Source organism: Streptopelia decaocto (assembly GCF_964273445.1).
Source record: "Streptopelia decaocto genome assembly, chromosome: 6".
Lineage (NCBI taxonomy): Eukaryota > Metazoa > Chordata > Aves > Columbiformes > Columbidae > Streptopelia > Streptopelia decaocto.
In genome coordinates this window covers 17,172,363-17,184,384 of record NC_138660.1, presented here as the reverse complement: position 1 = coordinate 17,184,384, position 12,022 = coordinate 17,172,363, and the positions used below count along the sequence as shown (strand labels likewise).

The following is a 12,022-nucleotide window of genomic DNA, read 5'->3' as shown; positions in this document are numbered from 1 at the left end:
GTGTCAAAGGAAACCAAGAGTGATTCTGTGCTTCTGATCAATTTTTTGGTGCTGTATATTAAATGTCAAGAGTTCTTGCTTGTAAAGACTATCGTAAAAGGGAAATGAAGCAGTTAACTTCTGTGGTTTTTGTGAAGGTGATATACACATTCTAGAGCTTTTGAAATTTTATTTTGATACATAATTTGATTAACAGAGTACGTTCTAATGAAAAACAGATGATGATGATGAACACAGTGATTGCATTTTAATTTTCTTCATCTCCCCTTTTATGCTAATGAACAGCTGACTGAGGGGACTCTTCCCATTGTTAAGGTTTCCACTGGATTTCTAGTACTGCTAGAAATCCACTGATCTGTTTTCACTGATCTCTCTTCATACTCTCCAGATATAGATCTCGTACTTTTAGGATCAACCTTAGAGAAATACCTTAGAGAAATACCTTAGAGAAATACCCTTTGAGGGTACTTTGAGAGTAGTCTTTGAGACTACTTTAAGACTACTTTGAGAGTAGTCTTTTATTTTATTGTTCTCATATTTATGCTTTTAGCTGGAATTTAGTTTAAAAGGATTTTCCAGTTCTGATGTTCAAAGCAGCATTTCTTCTACTCATGCATTGAGAAATAAGCCCTGTTCTGGTCTTTATACCCTCTTTTCAAGTTTATTCCTTTGTATGAGCAGTCTCTGAAGTGGAGTTTTAAGAAAAAGGAGTGGTGCGTACGCTGCTTTTCAGGGAGTCCTGTTTTCTCACAACTATTTTGCTCTACAGTAGCAAGGAGGCTTTGGAGACTTCTCCGTACTAAAAACAAAGGCTGAATTCCACCTTTGTGGTCCAGTGAATGCACATATTCTGTGCAGTCATACCGTTTTACTGTCTTGACAGCTCTCTTCATATTACTTACACTTTGCAGGAATCAAAGGGGACATGGGACTGCCTGGTTTTCCTGGGCCACCTGGTGTGAAAGGTCATCAGGGTGATCAAGGACCCATTGGACCCCCTGGCTTAGTGGGGTTACCTGGATTTCAAGGCACAACAGGCATGGCAATTACTGGCCAAAAAGGGAACAGAGGTTTTCCCGGTGCAAATGGAAGAACAGGTGTGTTTATCCTTATTTATTTGAAATGACATACTGATATTTGAAAGCAGAACTCAGCCTGTCCAGAACTCAAGGTTGAAAGGGGCCTTCCCCTGAGAGAGCTTCATAGTTAAACAGGTAGTTCCTTTACCAGTTAATGCAGTGTTACCATTGCAAACACCGTGATGGTCTATATACAATGTGGTCTGTAGGGCAGCTGAGATCCAACTTTAAAGGAGTGAGATAGCATGAGTGTGATTACAGTCATAACTACAACTGGAGGATATTTAAAGAAAGGTAGTGGTATGGAGTACTGCAAGAACTCAGCTCAGATCTCAGGTTATCAAGCTAGGATAAATGAGTTGATTTTTTTTAAATGGGTATATTTCCTTGGGAATCACTGAGGTAGTAAACATGAGTACCATTAAAGTTGTTGAATTTTGTACTGCATTGCATGTAATGTATGTGAAATTCTGTTTGCAGTCTTTACTTTGATGTCTTTGTACAGGTGCTCCTGGTTTTCCAGGGCCTCCTGGTCTTCCCACTCTCAGCACGAAAGGAAGCAAAGGTGTTAGAGGGGCAGATGGCATACCAGGGCCAACAGGCCCCGCTGGCGACACTGGTCCTCCTGGTCCGAAAGTCAGTGAAAGGAATATTGCTTGTTTCTTACTTTACTGTTAATTTTGCTCTTACCATGAAAATAACAGCCAGGACAATTTAATAACAATAACAACAACAAATCCCCATATCCTCCAAAAACATTTAATAGAGGAAAGATATTGAAATAGATTTGAAAAGCAGTTTTTCTGGACTTAAGTGGACCATAAAGAAATTACTGTGAATTTCTGGCGTGTCATTTCCTTCACCATTCTGTATTACAGAGTAATATTAACAATGATATGACTATTTCTAACATACTCACAAAAGGAACAGATTATTCTAGTTACAACATATTCTGTGAATATAGTGCTTTGACTATACTGAACAAAAAATAAAATGTACTTCATAGTGTGCAGATGCTGCTTCCTGTTTATTTTTGGTGTTACCTGGTTTGCAGGGAATAGAAGGTCGAGCAGGTTATCCTGGTGCTAGAGGGGACCCTGGATTTCGTGGATTCCCAGGTGTAAAAGGTATTTATTACATACACTTTTGTGTGCCAAATATAATCATTACATATTGTGTTATAATAGCATGTGTGTAATAGTACCAGATGTGGTCCTAGAGACTTGAGGTTTCTACATCAAGAACAGGGTGTGAGTCAGCTATAAATGAAAACATGCACTAAGGGAGCATTTTCTTTGAGTTAGTTCCTATGGATATGTCTGAACTGATGTCAAAGTGAGGAAGGGGTGAAACTTCAATGGCCTCCATTCCAGACAAATTCAAAACAAGTTTGTCTTTAGTGACTAATAACCTGTAAGGATTTGGGGACTGAGTCTACTAATTAGAAATGCCACACCACTGCTAGATGTGACTTTTTGGCAACCTCTTAGCTATAGAACTCAAGAGCATTTAGTCAGAATTACAACACAGAGCACTGATTTCTCTGTTTGCTGTAAGAACAGTCCCAATTATAATCTTATCGGCAGACAAACTGTTAAATGCATTAGCTTCATTCATTTCATACTCCTGAGGGTTAGTTGGATCAGTAGCTGGCTAAAAATACTTATAATTTAGACATTTTTCTAGTGATTTAAATCTCACAGGGGTCTGCATTACTCTAATATTGTCATTTTTCAATTACATGATTTACAGTGATACCGAATTGCTGATACCTGTTTAACCTACTGGTTTATATTCCATGGTAATTATTGTGTATTTTAAATTTGCTCTAATTTGGCAAGTCACAGTACAGACAGTAATTATACTTTCTTAAGCAAAAAGCTCTTATTTATAAAAAATACTTTTTTATTTTATTATTTTCCAGCAGAACTGTGGAGAGCAATCTGGATGTAACCTTGTATTTTGCACAGTGAAAGGAATTGCTTATTAAGTTTCAAATACTTGAAAAACTATACAACCCTCCTAACAGCTATCAGCACAACTGACAGTAAGGTGTAAAGGGAGTTGAATTTCACAGCATCACTGAAGGTCGCACTTGGCCTGCAAACTCCGTGTCAAAAGCACATAAGATAAAAAGGACATAGTCTAAAGTTGAGATTTTATGCTAGGTTTATGGGACTAGCCACTATATGAACATCTTATAAACTGACTGCACTCTGACAATTGTTTTTACATCATGAACCAGACAGATGTATCTCCAATCTTTTTGTCTTAGGAGAAAAGGGTAATCAAGGACCTCCCGGACCACAGGGTGCAGAAGGCCCAAGGGGACCAAAGGGCCAGCAAGGTAGCCAACCCTTCTCATTCCAATACCAGCTGACTTAAGTTGATTTGTTTACTTTATAGCTTGTTTGCTTTCTTTTAATATAAAGCAATAGCTTTTCATTATATTTTTGCTGCTAGGTCCACCTGGGGTCCCTGGGAGAACATTCTCTATCCCAGGAAGCAAGGGTCCTCCTGGACTGCCAGGAATACCAGGACCACCAGGTGATCAAGGAATTCAAGGCATTCCTGGAATACAAGGTGGTTTATGTTTTTATCTTTGTACATGTTTGTGTATGCTGCTTAGTGGAACATTTTGGTTTGGTGGGAAAACATGCTTCTGCATAGGAAATTGATGTGTCTTTAAAAATACCTATCTGTATTTTAAAATAGTTCTTTGTACCTTGTTAACAATCTTGTATTTATAACTGGTCCCACTCCATCTGCCCTCCATCCTCACAGTCAGTGAGTAAGTTTCTCCTTCAACATAAGCCTGAGCAAAATAAAGGAATAAAAAGTAAACTTGGAATAAAACATTCACCATTTTCATACAACCGGAACCATGCTCAGGATGTTTGTCATTTTGAGGGGGAATTACCACACGTAACAAAAGTACTCCAGGTGTGCTACACGGTGATTGTGTCTGTCACAGTCTGGTGGTATGAAGGAAAAGGAGAGGCTGGCTACTTCTCCACTGGCACTGGAAGTGAACCCTGCCACAGCTGTGAGAAGTGGGGAAGTGAGGAGTAGATAGGATAAGGCGGATGTGCAGTGGCCACCCTTCTCAGTACCACAGCTTTCCACTCCAGGACAGGAGCTCCTCAAGGGCCACAGGCTTGCTAGAAGGTGTGTCCCACTCAGGAATGACATTTGCCTCCAGCATAACAAAGCAGGCACTAAAAAATTGTTCTACACTTCCATTAAAGTTGTTTTGCAAATGAACTATGTTATTTATGGAATTACAAACCGTGACGTGTCGTGGTTGAGATGGACAAACGACATAGACCAAGCTCTTCCAGGATGAAAGTAGTAGGTGCCATTTATTACCATAAGTGCATTTTTATACAATTTTACCAATTCATGTGTCTCTTCACTACTGGTTACAAGTTACAGCAGTAAAATCTCATTGGCTATTTTTGCTGTCATCAATGTTACTCTTCTACTCCCTTCTCTCTCACGGGTACATCCTTAACATCTCCGGATACTCCTTTACTCCCATCTTTCTCACGGGTAGGCCTTCATATCTTCAAGGCTAATTTCTGTTCCCATGCCCTCTGTCAGGGAATCCACGGACCCACTGTAGTCTCCCACAGTGACGAGATGATTATGTCTTGTTGTTATATATTTGAAATATTTCTATTGTATGATGCAAGCTAAAAGAAAAAGCTATTTGCTTTGGTTTCTGTAAACATTTCCTATGAGAAAAAATATTTTTCTACAATACATCCAAGATTTCCTTGTAGTCATCCTGATAGGAAATACGGTGACAGTAACACTACAGACAGTCTCAAAAGTTAGTAAATTCATGCTGATGTTTTTATTCTAACACAGGTACATTTACATGGGGATTTTAACTTCATTCATTAACAGTTACTAAAATCTAGAATAACTACCGCTATATGATTTTGTTTTTTCTTGATTACGATTTAGGACCTAAAGGAATAAAAGGTCTGCCAGGACATTTTGGTCATCCCGGTCAACCAGGACTGCCGGGTCCAAAAGGAGACAGGGGATTTCCAGGACCAAGAGGTACAGGAAAGCAAAAATCTCTGTTTGACTGAAACTACTGAATTTACAGATAAACTTGTATTCCTGATTTCTGTGAATCCTTCCTCTTGTGTGTATTGAGATTGTTGTAACGTTTACAGTAGCGTTGGGGCCACAAGCACACATTCTTAACTTTTAAAAGGTGCACATTCCCAACTGAAATAATAGTTTACAAAAAAATGCCTTGCTGTGCTTCTCTGTTATTAACCACATTGATTTATCCACTTGAAATCCCTAGGTATCAGCGTGCCTTTTTATGACATAAAAATAGAACTAAATACTTTTATTTAGTCATCAGAAAATGTTTTTACTTTACAACTTTTTTGCTCGTAAAAATGGGCATGTTTCTTTAAAATTTCTCACTATTCCGTGAAACTATGCCATGTAACTTACATATAACTTACCACATACCTGAGCTAGGTCTGAAGGTGTTAATATATCTAGCAACAAATACTACTAATTTTCAAGTTGCATCTCCTTATTGATAATCTTTTTGTTAGTTTTCAAGTGGTTCCTAAAATTTAAATGAAGAAAAAATTCAAACAAAACTATAATATTTACAGTCATATTTCTTTCCCTTCCACAGGGCAACCTGGACTGATTGGCTTTCCAGGTCTACAAGGGTTACCTGGATCACCAGGTACTATCAGTGCTGGTCCAACAAGAAGAGGTTTTATCTTTACCCGGCATAGTCAATCTACAAAGATTCCTTCATGCCCACAAGGGACATCGCAGATCTATGTTGGCTATTCACTGCTTTTTGTACAAGGAAATGAACGAGCACACGGACAAGATCTTGGTACTGTATTGGTAATACTTCTCCGATCATTTTCTTTAGGGTCCAGTGATGTGAAGATGCCATGCAACCAAACTCACAGCAAGTGTCCAAGATGAACATTGGTTTCAACTGTCAGTTTCCAGAGTGGTCTGCTGCTCTGAGTCAATTCAGGATAGATGTCTAGGATAAATGTTTACAACAACTGCACAGGGCTGGCAGTAAGAACACAGAATCTGAGAGAGAATCTTGCTTTTTGGAGACGAAGTGGGATGCTTTAGGGTGTCAAAAATGGCACCAGAAGGTTTTGTTTAAGCAGTTGAGTTCCTGCCACTGTGTCAAGGACTGACACCATTCAATAATATATTATTTTAAAATATTTTGTTCTTAGTCCTTATTTTATATACACTCATACCATAAGCATTTTGCTTTTGTATAATTCCACCGTGCAGACACTTCTCTTTTGATAGTTACTAAAGTAACCAAGTTACCTCTCTTTTTTTTGTCTTTTAGGAACAGCGGGTAGCTGCCTGCAGAGATTTACCACCATGCCATTCTTATTCTGTAGCACCAATGACGTTTGTAGTTTTGCGTCTCGCAATGACTATTCATACTGGCTGTCAACTGCAGCAGTAATGCCAGTAGACATGACACCGATTTCTGGCAGGGCACTAGAGCCCCATATAAGCAGGTAAGAGTATAAGAATTTCAGCTGTTCTGGCCTGAAACCACAAAGCATCATAAATTGTTTCAATGGCAAATCTTAGGCAACAACCTCCCCATCTCAGACAGTACAAGCACTGTTTTTAACCACCCAATTTTTGATTACTCGCCTAAATATGTCAGATATTCAGTGATACTCTAAGACAAGGATCCCACCACAGGTCTTGATCTGTATAGCTGATGTGAGAAGATGGCACACAATCTTACTGATTGCAGTGATATTGTTTAAAAAATCTATTGTTACATATGTGAGAGGCGGACTGAAATGAAATAAAGACAGCTTTGTATCTGGAATACAGTACAAATCAAGTTCTGCTTTCAAGTATGTGTGATACATTTATGGTAGCTGGTGAAGAACATTTTAAGTTGAAGCTGAAGATTCTTTGCTGCGCAACATCCTTGTGAAAATGTGGCCCTCTCCAGTTGCTTTAGAAGAGCTGAGAAGGATGAAGGGCATCTTAAGAGGAAAGGCTCTAAAAGCATGAAAGACCAAGAGTAGCAAAATCAAAGATGGAAAGACAAGCTTTGCACTCTGTCTTCCAGCCTACCCTACCCAGACGTTGCAGTCTAGTAGCACAGATTCGTAGTTTCTTTATTTAGGAAATAAAGATTACTTTTTCTAGTCTCAGCAAATAAACCTACAAAATTTTGATCCAAACCATAACAATGTAAAGTAGTGAGCACGTGAAGGTAAAATTTAGCTTGCAGCTTGTTACTTCAGTAAAAGCAAAATCAGGAAGCTCAAATCTTCTGGAACTAATTCCCATCTTATACCAATACAACTAAAGATTGCAAAGCAGTTGCAAAGCAAGGTATTTGGATTACCTTCAATTTATTTATCTCATTAAACAGAGAAAACCTGTATGAATTGTAACAGGTATAGTAAGTCCTGCCATTAGGTAGCTACTATCCATGTGCCTTTCTTCTTACAGGTGTGTTGTCTGTGAAGGAGCTGCAATGGTAATAGCAGTTCACAGCCAAACAGCTGTAGTTCCTGCATGTCCGGAAGGCTGGATATCTCTCTGGAAGGGCTTTTCTTTTGTTATGGTAAGGATTTAAAGACTTGAAATATTAATGTTGTTTCCTCTCACTTTCATTGGCCTTTTCATCTGCTTATATCTCATTTGTCTCTTTATAATTCCTATTTTTTTTCCCTTGCCAAGCAGTAGACCATAATACTATTAACTCCTCTTCAATGCTGGAAGCATAGGAAAAACTATTCTGATCTGTACTCAAAAATAGGTGGGAGGAGGAAAAGGGGAGAAGATGAAAGTAGAACCATAGGATTTTAGTCTGACAAAAATAACTGCCGGCTCTCATTTTCCTGTGTCATGCTTAAGATCTAGGAAACAGGTTTCGGCAGTGGAGTGGTTAAGCTGGTTCTAAACACAAATACACAGAAATAACTGACTCGCTTCCATGCCAGGCAGTTCTTTTATAAATCAGATCTTGGGGCTTTACTCCCCAGAAAACTAAAATCAAATAAATGCAGTACGCTGTCTACCAAAGGCTGCCTCATCACTTTTGATGCCATAATGAGATATGAGTGAAGAAAGTTCATAATACATCTGCAAAAGGAGAACTGATTAAGGGAATAAAGGTGTATTTGTACTAGGGGACGTAGCACTTCATCTTTGTTATCGACGCCTGTGGGATGTCATAGGGATGCTAGTAAATGAAGGTAAAAGACAGAATTTAAACCCCGCATCCCCCCCCCGCCCTTTTTTTTTTTTTTTTGCATTATGTAATGTCCTTTTAGGTCTAATGTGAAATTTGTTATCTCTTTGGGGATTTGGCCCTAAGTAGTAATAATAATAATAATCTTGGAAAAGAATGAATTTTTGCAGCATCTAGTTATTAAAAGAATTTGCTTGTTTCCAACATCAGCAAATTTAAATGATATTTTCTTGCCAATTTTCTAATGTCACAACTTATTTTAAACTATTTCTACAAGCACTTACCAACATCAGAGAAAATGCTGCCTTTGCTGTTTGGGTTTTTTTTGGAGAAGCAATCAATGGATCAAAAAATATCAACACACAAATAGGGGATTTGGCTAATTTGTAATTCAATTACTGTAGTCCTCAACTGGACAGAAGCCAGCTACTTTCTAGTCTTGGTACTGGTTTCATGCCTTTTCGTGGAACAGAAAAAGGCCTTTGCAGGGACTTAAATGCCATAACTGTGCTTGAATTTTCATATGGCCTCTGTGCTTCATTATAAGTTTGATAAAACTAACCTGTGTTCATTTTGTTTTGTCCGAAATATATCACAGAACATATGGTATGTTTTAGAAAGAGACTCTTTTTTTTTGCCTGCAGTTTACTAAAAGCTGATGGACAAGTTCTCATAAAAAATGTGTTGGTGGTTACAGTATACAAGTGCCGGCTCAGAAGCTTCTGGCCAAGCATTGGCATCTCCTGGATCTTGTTTGGAAGAATTTCGAGCCATCCCATTCATAGAGTGCCACGGCAGGGGGACGTGCAACTACTACACAAATTCCTACAGCTTCTGGTTGGCGTCGTTAAATCCAAGAAGAATGTTCAGGTAAACTTTCCTGCATCCATACGCATTACATCCATGCTGCAAGTGCCCAGGGAGACAATAACTGCTGCATAACATGTGGGAGTTCCCCTAGTAATTCCCCACAGTTTAGACATCCCCCTTTGTCAGGATTAGGGTCTTTCTGTAGCACAAAGATGCCTTAAGTGAGCCAAGGATTTTAATGTTGTTAGTAATTCCAAATCCGAAGTTTCATCATCTCTCCCTGTTTTTTAAAGAAAAAAATAAATGTATGTTTTCTTTCTTTTAGGAAACCTCTGCCACAGACTTTGAAAGCAGGAGAACTAGAGAATATCATCAGCCGTTGTCAGGTCTGCATGAAGAGACCAGTCTAAACAGTGGCCACTCTTGATGGAACATGAAACTCTGCTTCTATTACAAAGATTTGCCTAACTCTGAAGAGCTATAATTTATTAAAGTCCAACTGCATCTGGAAAGGAAATTATAAATTGCCCGTGCAGCACTGTGGTGAGGTAGGGCAACAGTTTGACTTTCGTCTTTGGCAAATGACAAAGCACTTTGTTGGAGAAAGGTTGTTATGGCAGCCTGTGGGGCTTCTGCTGAACTGCGTCATTTCTAAGCTGCATCTTCATGATAAAACTATGGCATCGCCACAAGTTTAATGAAAGGTGTTAATGCTGACTTGTGTCATGTGCTTTTCAAACCGCAAGACAAACTAAATGCTCTAATATCAGCTTATATATGTTCAGTGTTCAAAGTGGATATAATTTAAGATGAAAATCTGGCACGAGATATATGGTTAAATAGTAAATATCTTCAGTGCACTTTTAAATACATAACAATTAATTTAGGGTTGTTTTGTTTTGTTTTTCTTGTCTAATAAACAAGTATCTCCCCGCTTACCTCACCCTTCCTCTGGCTGGCAAACAGGAATACAGTCTTTTTTGTGTCAGTGCAGTAATAATGGTTCTTGACTAGCCAGAAAGGGAGCTGCGCCGTGCATGGGCACTGGCTGTGTTCTGCAGAGGGACTATGGCCAAGGGCTGACTAACAGACAGTCCTGGAAAGTTTTCATTAGAGTCCATAGCTTTTGACACAGATTATGAGATCCTTTAAATTCTTCAGAAGCTGATGTGATTGGGCCTCTATTATGATCACATGTTTTTGTCTCTACTGAAGAACAACTACTTATATCATAATTTGGGATTTGGATGGAATTAAAAATTATTCTATGGCTCAAGGCCTCCCATGGCATTATCAGGTTATCACACACCCATCAGGACATGATCTCTATTTGATTTTGAATAGATAACAAAAAAATGTATTCACATTTTATAACATTCCATATTTAAATATTTATCACAAAGTATATTCTTTATTTAAATATTTATCACTATTTCTGCAATTGAAACCATTTATTCCATCCAGTTAAATGCATGCATCCAACATTTTTTTAAAAGACTGATATTTAAATTGTACCATCTGAGCACTGACTTACACAAAAGAATCCAACTGTAAACAAACATAAATACTTGAAAAGCACTTTCATTTACTCATATAACTTATATAAAATTGTAGCTCTGAGGTTTTTTTATATTTATAACATTGCACTTGCAAGGCTATTTAAAATTGTAACATTAACATTTAAAATGTTAATATTTTTTAATACTTGCACAATCTATCAGAATTCCAGTATTTAGTTTTATAGAAGAAAGCCTAATTCATCTGAATAGTTCTATAAATGCATCATTTTAAGTGGAGGGTCTTGCAATTCATTGAAATAACCAAGATTTCTCATTTGGATCTTTTCTAAGCCAGTGAAATTTTATATTGTTTCTGTTAAAATACTTGCATTGTGTTTGTCTGACTGTTTAAATTTTCAGTGTTAACCTAACTAAGAAAAAGTTTCATCTGTGTTTCATGCCAGTATCTTCTGATGGAGCTAACGTGAAGATACCATTTACATGAACTGAATGGATATTTTAAAATTGTTTGCCTGAACAGTCATAGTACTTCTGTTTGCAAGGCATAATTGTGAATTTGCAGGTTTTTATGAAGAAACTCTATGCAGATGCACTACTGATAAGAAGGTATTATATTAATGTCAAGTTAATATTTAGTCTTCTGTTTGAACCAGGTTTGGGGAAGAGGGCGTGTTTTCCTTAAAACAATCACATATTAGATTTTTCCATAAACCCTGAAGTTTGCTTTAAATACTCAAGGAGAAAATCCACATGCATTGCTTGTTAGGTTGTTGGCTTTTTGTGGTTTGGTTTTGGTTTGTTTGTTTGTTTTCCATTAAGGCTCATTGCAGTCACCCAAAAGCATTGTATACTGTATACAATTGATGACTGTGGAGACCCTCATGTAAAATTTCTGATAAAATGTAAAATGTAAGTACCTGAGGTAGGAGTCTGCTGGAAATGGTCAGTAGAGGATAATGTGTAAGGAGAAGGGAATGCAGTGTGGTTTTCAAGTCCAAAGGTAAGTTACAAAGAGTTATGTCTCATAGTATAGCACATAACTGGAAGTGATGCCTTGTTCCCAGTTTTGGATTCCGCTGCTCACTTATTGTGTGGCCTTCGACAAGTTACTAAAGATTTTCAAAAATAGTGTTAGATTTTGAGTGTTCGAACTCGGCCTTTCTTTTCAAAACCATGAAACACAACTGCAGGGATACATAATATTCATCAAGCCCAGCATAATACAAGCTGAAAATCAAAGAAAAGCTTGAAAAAAAGAGATGATCTTAACTTCTCTCTGCAGATGCAGACCATTTTACTTCTCTACTGCTAATGACTGTTGTGAGGATTAGTTAACTCACGTCTGTAAA

At 37.8% G+C, this 12,022-nt stretch overlaps 1 protein-coding gene across 1 annotated transcript in view; it reads left to right on the top strand.

Annotated features, from left to right (window-relative positions):
- Nucleotides 1-9,563, top strand: part of COL4A3 (collagen type IV alpha 3 chain) — a gene marked incomplete at both ends in the record, with an annotated part of 60,783 nt that extends 51,220 nt beyond the window's left edge. The window contains 11 exon segments of the mRNA XM_082056349.1: nucleotides 912-1,097; nucleotides 1,585-1,715; nucleotides 2,134-2,206; nucleotides 3,355-3,426; nucleotides 3,543-3,662; nucleotides 5,052-5,150; nucleotides 5,755-5,967; nucleotides 6,457-6,634; nucleotides 7,599-7,713; nucleotides 9,041-9,213; nucleotides 9,479-9,563. Coding sequence (XP_081912475.1) covers nucleotides 912-1,097; nucleotides 1,585-1,715; nucleotides 2,134-2,206; nucleotides 3,355-3,426; nucleotides 3,543-3,662; nucleotides 5,052-5,150; nucleotides 5,755-5,967; nucleotides 6,457-6,634; nucleotides 7,599-7,713; nucleotides 9,041-9,213; nucleotides 9,479-9,563 — 1,445 coding nt within the window.
- Nucleotides 9,564-12,022: the final 2,459 nt, after the last annotated feature.